Genomic DNA, 12,126 nt, shown 5'->3' with positions numbered 1-12,126 from the left:
CCAATCCACCTACAAAGGTTTGTGTGTGTGAACTGTGGGAAGAAAGCGGAACACCAGAGGAAACTCACACAAACACAGGGAGAACACACTAGACTCCTCACACCCAGTGACTCGAGGTGAGGCTCTAACCCCAATCCCTGGAGCTGTATGAGAGAGACACTACCTGCAGTTCCCCATGTCGTCCTATTTACAATATACTCACTTTTTTTTTTTTTTTTTTTTAACCATCACTTACGCCACAAACTCCCCTATTTTCAGACAAACTGGTCTGGTAAAAAAGTTAACATGACAACATAAAGGATTTGACAAATACTGTTTTAATAAAATAAAGATATATATCTAAAATATATATAATCTGTGCAGAAAAAGTGCAAAAAGAGTGAAGAAAATAAGAAAATAGAGGATTTCTGTAGACAGCTGCTCTGAAGACAGATGAAAGCATTTACAAAGATACCAGAGAGATTCTGTGTTCCTCCTGTGCCTGCTGCTGTTTATATGGCTGTAGATCGCTCGTCCACACTGGTAGTCTGTGAATACATTGAACCTGTGGCTTGCGTAAGGTAGATCTTCATGAACTGCAGCTTGTTGAAAGGGGTGCGGCGCAGGAGCCTGATGAGATGTCTCTTAAACTTCTCACCCACAAAGACATAAAGGAAGGGGTTCAAACAGCTGTGGGAATACGCCAAGGCTTCAGTGATCTGTAGACTGCTCTGAATCATCTTGCTGGTGTTGCAGTCTGTATGGATGATCTCCATTAGTTCCAGACCTTTTAGGAATGCTGTGATGTTGTATGGTGTCCAGCAGCAGAAGAAGACCACCATGACGAGGATGACAAGGCGCATGGCGTATTTCTTGGCTGTGCGAATTGTGAGGAGCCTCATCAGCACCATCGTATAGCAGTATCCCACAATGAGCAGTGGAACCACCAGGCCCAGAATGTTCATTTTCAACAGACCAATGACTTTCAAGGAATGATCTTGTTTATCTTCTAAGCTTCTATCTAGATATGCAGTGCAAATTGTGTCATTACCTACATCCACGGTCTGAATATACACCAGCTCAGGGAAAGATGCAGAGACAGATATGATCCAGATAATCAGACTCGCCAGAATCCCGTACATCTTGGTTCTAACCCTCAGGGCAAAGACTGCGTGGACCACAGCCAAGTACCTGTCGATGCTCATCAACACGATGAAGAAGATGCCACCATAGAACCCTACGTAATACATGCCCAGGACCAGTTTGCACATGGCCTGCCCAAAAATCCAGCTGTTGTTAGCGTAGTGAGCCAGAAAAGGAAGAGATAGGACCAGGAGGAGGTCGGCTAGAGCCAAGTTCAGAAGGCACACGTCTGTCATGCTTTTCAGCTGAGCTCCCATCATGATGACCCACAGTACCAGCACATTGCCAAAGAAGCCCACCAGGAAGAACAGGGAATAGAGTACCGGCAGGATATGGTTCCTTTGTGCTCTGTATACACAGGGTTCGTGAAGAGTCAGGTCATCAGTGTAATAGCCGTAGTAGTCGTAGCTGGAAAGATTGAAGAGGATTGAAGTTAGTGGCTATTTCTAGCACATCTTTACTACCCATCATTTCACTCACAATATATCATCGCTATCCAAAGAAAAGCATCTCTGTGTTTGTGGAACTTTAGTTACAACATCATTTGAACACAGCAGCTGTCCTTCACGCTGTGTGAAAATATAATGACGAATGACCAATAGGATCACTCCAAAATTACTCTGAATAAAATCTTTTTACATTGACTTCTATTTTTACACTGATATATCAGTTCAGTAACAACATGTAAAATATGAGTGCAAATATTTGTAGACCCTCCTTCTAATTAGAAAGTTGCTTGTTTAATAATTTGAAATATAGCTTGTATAATCTATTCACAAGAGTTGGACAGAAAGGTAGAAGCATCGGTCTGTTGAGCAGTGGAAGTTAATTCTCTGCGGGGCCGGCGCACCATGCCTTTCTTTAATGAGCTGGAGTGGTTTCTGTGATCCACAGCTAATCATCCACCATCTGACCACAATAAAGCTCTTGTGGCTGAATACAGTAAAACACTCACTGTAATGTTTCAATCCAGCAATAGCAATAGTCCAGACTCTTTTCAAAGCTGAGAAGACACATTATCATAACAGTGTCTAAAATATTCAGACACAGTGTAGACCTGGTGGACTGTTGGTTGTCTGGTTTACGCTCGTTCATCATCGCAGAGTATAGCCCTTTAATTAATTAATCGATTTATAAAGGTCTAGTTTTAGAAAATAAAATTTCTTTAGATCTCACCCGTACTCCTCAGTTGTGGTGGTGGTTAAAGCTGTTAACCCATGACTCTGTGTGCTCCACGACGTGGTGATATTGACAATGGCCAAAATGTTGCTGGAGGGAAATTTAATTCACAAATTAAACTCTCAACTGTTTGTTTGATAATGTATGTTATTTTACTATAGTTTATCACCCTTGAAAATTGGCTTAACTCAAAGTACTCACCTGAGTTCTGTTATATTCAAAAGCATAGTTGAATTCCCCATCGCTGCCAGTCCAACAACTGAAGTGTATTTTTCTTAACTGAATGTACAATAAAACAGAAAGAAAGTTATAAAAAAAAAAAAAAAACACAAAAACCCTCTAGCCAGTCTTTTTCGCGCTGTGAACCACATATGACCTACACCACAACTGCACACAGAACTAATGTGATCAAATGTCAGACTAGTCAGAAAAATATGAAACTCTCCTTCATGCCAAAGCACCTTTCATACAGAGAGGCAGTTCCAGATCCTTTAGATGAGTAAAATAAGAAGTAAGATACCGGTGGATTGAAATATATATTAAGATATATAACTAGATTTAAAATATAGATATCTTGTTTTTATTTTAAAGTTATATAACAACATTCTGAAGTGGTAATAATGCTTTGAATTTGGTGTTAGCCTTAAACCACACAGATGGTTTAGATAAGCTCTGGGTAAACTAAAGAAGACTAAGCTTGAGTCTTTTCTAGCCCCCTGCATGAGATGAGCACCAAGTTGTTTTTCAAAGTGAATAAAGCCTTTAAGGTATCCATGAAGCTTTGGAATAACAGTGATAACATCAGCGATTTCATTAGCCTCCAATTGCATGGATAAAACTCAGGACTTATTTTCCTCATAGAACAATGAAGAGAAGGTTTTAGGTAAGCAACATTTGTTCCACTGCAGAGCAAGACATATACAGATCAAATAAAGATACACAATAAAAATATTACTCTGTTTATACTAAATTATTATAATTATATACAATATTCAAATATGGGACCAAGCCCTGGTACAACAGCGGTAGTAGATACTTACAATTTAGATGATAATGATGGACCTGGCTGTGGATATCAAAGCCAAAACTGAGATGAGATATCGTAGGTGTTTGAGGTCTGGTTTGACACTTCCTCTGGTGAAAAAAAGAAATGAGGGGGGGTCTGCATATTTTGCACTTAATTGCTGAGAGAAGCATTGCAAGAACCTGATTGGCTCATACCCAATACATGTATGAAGATGTGAAGCTAACAGCTAATGCTATGTGGCTTGCTGGAGCAGCTTCTGGGCCATAATGTTCAGCATGTGGTTATCTGCACACACCTAGCTTCGTGTCTGTTTCGAGTTGCAAGGTCTTGACTTCTCTAGAAATCATTCATGTGCATGCAAACACTGGTGAAGAGTTTTGTTTCTGAAGTTACACAAAAATAAAGCAAGGACAGGCAAAAGAATAAGAACTTTCATTATAAAGCACACTATCTTCATTGGTGCAAATGGAACCTGGTCCCCACTGTGTGATTATTTTTATTCTTATGAGTGTTGGAGATTTTTACCCCGTCTTCTCCTCCTTTATTGTGTTTTGTTTGATGTAGAAAAGTTTGTAATACGTTCAGGTTCTAATTGTACAAACATTTTCAGGAAAATAATGATTATATATAGGTTTATTCAATGACTCACATTTTCTAAACACCCATCGGCATCTACAGGTTTTTATATGAAGCAGAGTCCAAACAGTCAAACTCAGGTAAGGATGTTGCTCCTGCTCCATAGGTTTCTAATGTTGATATATTTTTGCTGTGACATTATTTAAGATGAAAAATATCTCCACATTTGGAGTAGAACTAACTGCATGAAAGTAAACACAGAGCAAACGTGCTACAACACTAAACAGCTCGTGTTACAAATGAGTTTCTGTGGTAATTAAGACAGTGAATAACAAGTAAAAATTCAGCCGGATACAAACAGTTGCTTTACTTTTCAAATAACATTCCACCTTAAAAGACACAGAGCTTCTGAACGTAAACAAACCAGCGAGAACAGTGTTTGGATCCACTCCTGTGTTTGGATGACTCTCTTTGGATACAGAGATTAATCCCCTACACCACCAGTGAGGACTGAGTGAGTCTTTTTATTTTTATTTTGTAGTGGTCCTTGAGGATGCCATTTTAGTTTCTGGCCTGCAAAAAAATATAAAAAGGGTGCCCAATAGGCTTGATTTCTGAATATTTTAAATGTTTTATTCAGTTAATATTAAATTTTAAGAGGTGGGCAAATTGAATGCTCAAGGTATTTTTTTGTTTGTTTGTTTGATTCATCAAAACCTACTCTGGATTAATAAACCAGTTCATTAAAGGGTAATTTTATTTCAGTTGTAGTTTGTATAAATTCTAAATTTTAATTATATAAATTCTAATCATATGAAATTATTTGTTGGAGATATTTGAGAGAAAACTCTTCACACTACAAGAACATTAAAATTCACTCAGTAAAGAGTTTAATTTAAAACATTCTAATTGGCACTTTTATTTTATAGTAATTTATGGAAATTAATAATTTATTTTGGTTTTCTAAACTATAAAAATTATAAGCGAATAATTGGAACTGAAAATATATGAAAAGTAAATATGAGTCTCAGAGATGTCAGGGCATTTGAAATTAAATTCTAGGAAGGTTATTTTATTCTGGAACCTGACTTCCCACCTCTGATGGCCATGTAGTGACACTTGGCAGCTGTGGTTATATTATAACGATCTCTTATGTCAAGGCTCTGTTGGTGAGGTTAGAACAAGTGTAAATCATCTGATCTGAACCATGACTGAGATTTACAGAGAAGGTGGGTCTCTCCCACTGACCACTTCTCCTTCCAGTTCTTCATGAAAAATCTCCGTTGTGGTTCAGTCCTAACCAATCTAAATGAATTAATTTTTGTCAGGAAATGGTCAAACGTCTCACTTCCAATTTCTTATATAATAATATATTTTAATCATTTTATTCACAATGTACAAAGCACCTAACGTTTTCAGAATATGAGTTGTGTTTATTCATTTATTATGCTATGGCACATATGGTGCAGGCTATTGACATGACCGTTGGCATGTTTTGAGTTCAAATGAATTTAATCTGATGGGTTCAAGAGCGTGACCTGCCTGCTGTTCAACCTTCACAAAACTGCTGCTAATGAAAACTCTACACATGAGTTGAACCACGTCTATGTAGTTACTGAATTAATAAATCTGGGATTTTAAAGGATAAAATATGCATTATATTTATATTTAATCTAATTTACTTTGATCTCATTATCCTAAACATTGTAGAGTTATCAATGATATCACAATCATTATTTTACCTTGGTTGATTCTCTTCATCCAGCTGTAAACGCATTCAACCACACTTTAAGAATGTTTGATTCTTTAGGAACACTAGAAAGGGAATTGAAAGTGAGAGGGTCAACCCTAACGTCATGTCCATGACACACATTGTCACTCATTCAATTATTCATTCATTACTTGTAAAAGCTTATCCAGTTCCGGGTCACGGTGGGTCCGGAGCCTACCCAGAATCACTGGGCGCAAGGCAGGAACACACCCTGGAGGGGGCGCCGATCCTTCACAGGGCAACATACACTCACACCTTTAAGTCGCCAATCCACCTACCAACGTGTTTTTGGACCGTGGGAGAAAAGTGGAGCACCCGGAACGCACCACAGTCCTCACAGACAATCACCCAGAGGAAACCCACGCAGACACAGGGAGAACACACCACACTCCTCACAGACAGTCACCCTGAGGAAACCCACGCAGACACAGGGAGAACACACCGCACTCCTCACAGACAGTCACCCGGAGGAAACCCACGCAAACACAGAGAGAACACACCACACTCCTCACAGACAATCACCCGGAGGAAACCCACGCAAACACAGAGAGAACACACCACACTCCTCACAGACAATCACCCAGAGGAAACCCACGCAGACACAGGGAGAACACACCACACCCCTCACAGACAGTCACCCTGAGGAAACCCACGCAGACACAGGGACAGACAATCACCCGGAGGAAACCCACGCAAACACAGAGAGAACACACCACACTCCTCACAGACAATCACCCGGAGGAAACCCATGCAGACACAGGGAGAACACACCACACTCCTCATAGACAGTCACCCGGAGGAAACCCATGCAGACACAGAGAGAACACACCACACTCCTCACAGACAATCACCCGGAGGAAACCCATGCAGACACAGAGAGAACACACCACACTCCTCACAGACAATCACCCGGAGGAAACCCATGCAGACACAGAGAGAACACACCACACTCCTCACAGACAATCACCCGGAGCGGGACTCAAACCCATAACCTCCAGGTCCCTGGAGCTGTGTGACTGCAACACCTACCTGCTGCACCACTGTGTCATCAAAGCAGATAATGTGGATCAGAAAGACCCATGCGAGCAAGCCAAAGGCTTTAAGGTAATAATAATTTCTTAATTTAGGCTGTTTTTGCAATGTTACATAAATTCTGATCAAATGATAAATCTGAGTCAATTATGACGCCCAGATTTTTAGCTGATGAGCTTGGAAAAAAAGGAGAAATCAGCAAAATGTAATCGTGAGTCTGATACTGTATTTATAGCAGGTTTTGAACCTAGAAGAAGAACTCATTTGCAGAAGGAAGTGTACAGTTTGACACAGAAAGTACATAAAAGCATTGCTGGTGTGAATGCCTGGGATCTGTGGGTCAGTACCTGCCTGATTGTTTGTAAGTTTAGAGATCACACTAAAAAGTACTGCAGGTTTGTCTTTGTTATTTTCAATCAGGGAGAACAGATATGCTGAATGAGCTTTGAGTGGCCTTCTGTATTCTAAAAAAAGTGTTGACGTTAATGTTAAAGTCTCCTACAGTTATTACGTTATCACAGGATGCTGTTAAATTAGCAGCTAATTCACCAAATTCTTCATAAATTTCTGAATAGGGCCCTTGCGGTCTGTAAATACTGATTAAACAGAGTGTGATATTTTATGTGACTAAATGTTTATATCAAAGGAAGTGAAGGTGTAACCAAGTGTGTGGTTATTTTCTAAAGTATTTTTTGTAAATGACACATAATCCGCCCACTCTGCCTGTTAATCTGGGGCTGTGTACATATTTATAGCAGCTAGGAGTGGCTTAATTAGTGCTAAATATTCATCAGATGCAGGTTTCACTAAGACAGAACATCACGTTGCTGATCAATTATGTTAATAATGACTGCTTTGGAGTGGAGTGATATTATATGGAGGAGGCCGAGCCTTAGGTCTGAGGCAATAATTCTGCTTTCTGTTTTTGATGGTTTATTTACCGATAACTGTTTTATGGATCGTTATTAGGATATTAGGGCATTCTGGCACTTTGTGGCACAGACACTGGGGCAGCCATGGTCTTAATGTTAGAGAAACGGGTTGAGGCCAGAGGTGTGTGCTGGGGGAAAAAATCATCCATGGCGGGAGTACATTTGAGCAAGGCCTCTAACCCCCAAACTGCCTTCAGCGGTGGTTTTAGTCCACTGTTATGTGTTTGTTCAATGAAGAATTGCTCACTAGTGTGTGTTTGTGTATTCACTGCTCGCATATGGATTAAATGCAGAGAAGTACTTTCCCTAAACGGATCAATAAAGTGACTCCTATTTTTCACGTTCACTCACTGTGGAATATGATGTTCACTTGCTTATGTAATCCTCACAGAGGATTACAGACCCTCTGGAGCAGGTGCACATGAGCCTAATGCTGAGGTGAGATATGGAGATAAAGAACTCCAGCTTAGGGCTGTGGAGCAGTAGAACTGGATTTTAAGGGGGTGGTCATGATGTTCTGGCTCGGTGCTGTTTATGCTGAGCTCAGTGAGGTACGGAATGATGTCGCCAGACCTTGCTACAAAAAAACTGTTTCTTTTCACTGCTCATTGGTTTTCATTTCTCTATCTTCTGTGGCATGTAAAGGTAGTGAATTAAAGGAAAAATGAATAAATGGCATGCTTTTACTGCCTGAACCTTTAACACCTTCCCATTTCAGAGGATAGCTGGCTCAATATATATATAAATAGATGAGAACTGGAAGAAACTGACCTTTGATGTCTAGTTTTGTAATTTAGACGCTGATAGAAATTAAGCAATTGGTGCCTGTGTCAGCAACTACTAGGATCTTCTTTCCATTGATTGTTGCCTTGATGTTCCTCTACAGCATATTTCAGTTCTTCTTTCTAGGAATTTGTTTTTTTTGCCAGGTTTTAACAAGTTTGACGTATGCAGGAGACAGTGTAAGCTGCAGAAATTTGCCCTTTTTTGACAAAATAGGGAAATAAGCAGGAATTAGTCACTGTGTTTTCATATAAAAATATAGCAATCCGAATCTTTGCAGATGACTAATGAACCATATATTTTTTAAAAGATTTTATAGATATATTTAAAAGAGCCTTACAAAAAAATGAGTTTGGTTATTCATCAGTTCTGTCTGTGGAGTATCCAGTTTGCATCTGGTAAATAAGCACTTTAATTTGAGTGTTAAAAGTTCATTTTTCAGGGAAAATTTGATCAATTTAATAATCAAAGTTCTTTATTAAGAATCTTTATTAATAATTAAAAACAATTATAACACTTGTAGTCTAGTAAACTGTTTATAGTTGTATGTAAACAGGGCGGCACGGTGGTGCAGCAGGTAGGTGGCGCAGTCACACAGCTCCAGGGACCTGGAGGTTATGGGTTCAAGTCCCGTACCGGGTGACTGTCTGTCTGTGAGGAGTTTGGTGTCTTCTCCCTGTGTTTGCGTGGGTTTCCTACAGGTGCTTCAGTCCAAGAACACACATTGGTAGGTGGATTGGTGACACATAAGTGACATAGCTGTAAGTGAACATGTGAGTGTGTGTCGCCCTGTGGAGGGCTGGCGCCCCCTCCTGGGTGTTTTTGCTGCCTTGCCCCCAATGATTCCTGGTAGGTTCCGGACCCACCGCGCCCCTGAATTGGATAAGTGCTTATAGACAATGAATGTATGCAAACACTTACAGTTAACGTTACACTTAAAATTTTATGAAGTCTTTTGGGGGAGTACATTTTTTATTTAGTGGTCATCAGCTAATTTAGAATTTGATAAAATCAAATCAAATTAATTTGTATAGCCCTTTTTCCACTGATGTTGTCCCAAGCAGCTTGACAGTAAGACAACTTATAGAACTTGTTCTTCAAGATCAGTAAATTTCACATTTTAATGCTTCAAGTTGTTAAAGGGAACATGTGCTCACTGCTCGACTCCAAACTCCACCCTCATATAAACACGTATGTATAATTGTTTCATGTAAATGAGAGTAAAGAGAGGCATGATTTATGCAGATTAAGTATTTTGGGATTTCTTGCTTTGTACGTATATGTATATAACCGTCTAAGTTCAGACTTAAAAACAGTTATTCAAGTTTATTATAAAACTGAGAATAGTACAGAGCAGTGAGGACTGAGAGCCACTCATAAACATCTGTAAACATCTGCTCATACTCTCGCTTGTGGAGCTGAGGAGCTGCTTCAAACTGAAAGCTCCCTGTGTGGCATGTGGTGCATAGGTGTTACTACCGTCCCGACCAGATCTGGTTACTCAGTTTCCTCTCTACTGCTGCAAAGATGGGGGTGGGATGATCACTGACAGTGTCTCCACATGTTAGATCTAGCCACTGATAAATATTAGGTGTCAGTCTGGGAGGATAGAGGAAAGCACACAGTTGTATTCAGGATGTCCTACACACCAAGTACACAGTTATGACTGGGGGGGTGGAGTATTCTCGCCTAATAATACTCTGTTTCCGTATTAAAGTTTCTGTAATACTGTATTAAAGATTGACTCAGCTATTATTACATTACTATTATTATTATTACCCATCTACGTTTCTAAAGAAGAAAACATCTGGAACATCAAGGTACTTGTCACAGATGAGCTCAGCTGGCTTTGTTCTTATTCTCATGTCATTGTGATCAGGATCACGGTGGGTTCAGAGCCAACCCTGAATCATTGAGCACAAGTCAGGAACACACACTGACCAGGGCGACACACACTCACCCAGTCACTCACACATTCACCCGTTCACTCACTCACACCTGTGGACAGTTTCACACACACACACACACGCCTGTGGAGAGTTTCACACACTCACCCAGTCACTCAGGAGTCGAGGAGCCCACCCAGGACCCGAGATCTATCTTAATCCAATTTAAACTCGGACGACAGAGTGACGTGAAAACACACCAGTTTATTGTTGTTACACAACTGGGTGCTTAGTGATCTCCTGAAAGCATGTTGTGATCTGTGTTGTTGTTTTAGCTGCAGTTTAAAGGAAAATTTTGCCAACTTCACATTTTTTGGAGGAAGCATCAGCCAAAGTTTAGTGCTCCCGCTTGGTAACAGCATGTGACTGTGGGAGCCCCCGATGACATTTAAAATAAAAAAAATAATAGTGACTAGAGTGAGCAGAAAATGGGAAGGACAAAATCATATTTTTGACTCGATACTTCCACATTTATAGAATTTTCAGAGAGCACACACAGTGCAGTCTCTCTGTACACTGTGAAGCCTTGGTTATTTCTGTATGGGCTTAAATATCTTTTTAAATAATGAAGTGGGCGATTGAGTTTTAGCTGTTTTTAAACTTATGTAAAACCATTTAAACATGTTTTTGTTAAAGATTTTGAAATGCATTTGGAGGAAAATAATGTTTCAGTGCAATACTGCTCTGAGGGCACGAGGAATGTACTGTGTATTTATCTTGTGTAAAGATAAGTGTAGGAGTGTGCAGGAGTGACGATGGCTGCACCCTGCGAGGAGCTGTAGTGGCAATGGCAGCAGAGGAGGCTTCGCGGACTGCCTCAAGCCTGGTCTTCTCCTGTTAGTGCTCCAGCTGCCTCTCCAGGAGATGCTGAATCTGTCAGCCCAGATCTTAGAAAATGATACAGCAGTACATGACCTCATACCATCAAATGCTTACAGAAATACACCAACATCTTGTTTTACTAAAAGAGTAGAAGCTTCTACTACAGTATTGGCAAAGAGAGTGCTGTTAAAAACTATTGACTGCAGAAGAAACCTTCCAAAATTTGTTCATGAAATAAACTTAAGAGAGCATTCGGCGACATTGTCACCAATCTTTGTTTTATTATGCCACAACAAAAATAATAATAATACATTACAATTACAATGTGCTTTTCAAAACCCAAAGGTACAGTTAGTGTGTCAACAGACACAGTGCATTTATGGTATTGGGTGGTTGAATGCAAGGGAGATTAGGTGAGTTTTAAGCTGGGACCTAAAAGAAGGCAGAGAGTTTGACTGCTGGATTTGTAAAAGAAGAGATTTCCACCGATGGGAAGTGACTCTGGAGAAAGCCCAGTCTCCAAAAATGCAAAGATTAGAAGAGGGAATCAGCCTGTGGTGGAAGATCTAAGTGTGCCTTTCCATGCCTTTACCAAACCATTGCAGAATTGTTGCTACCATCATGAAAACACAGGCGTCACGCCCTAGCCCTGTCCTGTGTCTGTTTTCTCCACTATGTCCTCTGTTTGTTGTTCTTGTCTCCACCCTAGTCCCGCCTTATCTCCACCCTCTTGTTGTGCCTCCTTTGTGGTCCTGCCCCCTCGTTATCTGTCCCAGGTGTTCCTTGTCTGTGGTGTGTATTTAAGTTCCCTTGTGTTACTGTTTGGTGGTTGGACATTTTCCCTTTATGTGCTTGTATGGACTGTCTAGTCCTTATTGTTCTACTCCCTGTGTTTGTCTGGTCTGTCTGTATCTATCTTTGTTGCTTTAGTCTGTC

General features: G+C 40.2%; 1 protein-coding gene across 1 annotated transcript; it reads right to left on the bottom strand.

Annotated features, from left to right (window-relative positions):
- Positions 1 to 361: 361 nt before the first annotated feature.
- Positions 362 to 6,728, bottom strand: LOC136708891 (C-C chemokine receptor type 4-like). Its single transcript, XM_066683779.1, has 7 exons — positions 6,705 to 6,728; positions 5,954 to 6,082; positions 5,647 to 5,719; positions 3,342 to 3,435; positions 2,503 to 2,580; positions 2,299 to 2,391; positions 362 to 1,530 (listed from the first exon to the last, which is right to left on the bottom strand). The coding sequence occupies exons 5-7, from the start codon at positions 2,541 to 2,543 to the stop codon at positions 492 to 494; spliced, it is 1,173 nt and encodes a 390-aa protein (XP_066539876.1). The 5' UTR covers positions 2,544 to 2,580; positions 3,342 to 3,435; positions 5,647 to 5,719; positions 5,954 to 6,082; positions 6,705 to 6,728; the 3' UTR covers positions 362 to 491.
- Between the last annotated feature and the right edge of the window lie 5,398 nt (positions 6,729 to 12,126).

The sequence above is a fragment of the Hoplias malabaricus genome, chromosome 10 (genome assembly GCF_029633855.1).
Source record: "Hoplias malabaricus isolate fHopMal1 chromosome 10, fHopMal1.hap1, whole genome shotgun sequence".
In the NCBI taxonomy this organism is placed as follows: Eukaryota; Metazoa; Chordata; class Actinopteri; order Characiformes; family Erythrinidae; genus Hoplias; species Hoplias malabaricus.
This window is presented reverse-complemented; position numbering and strand designations above follow the sequence as displayed.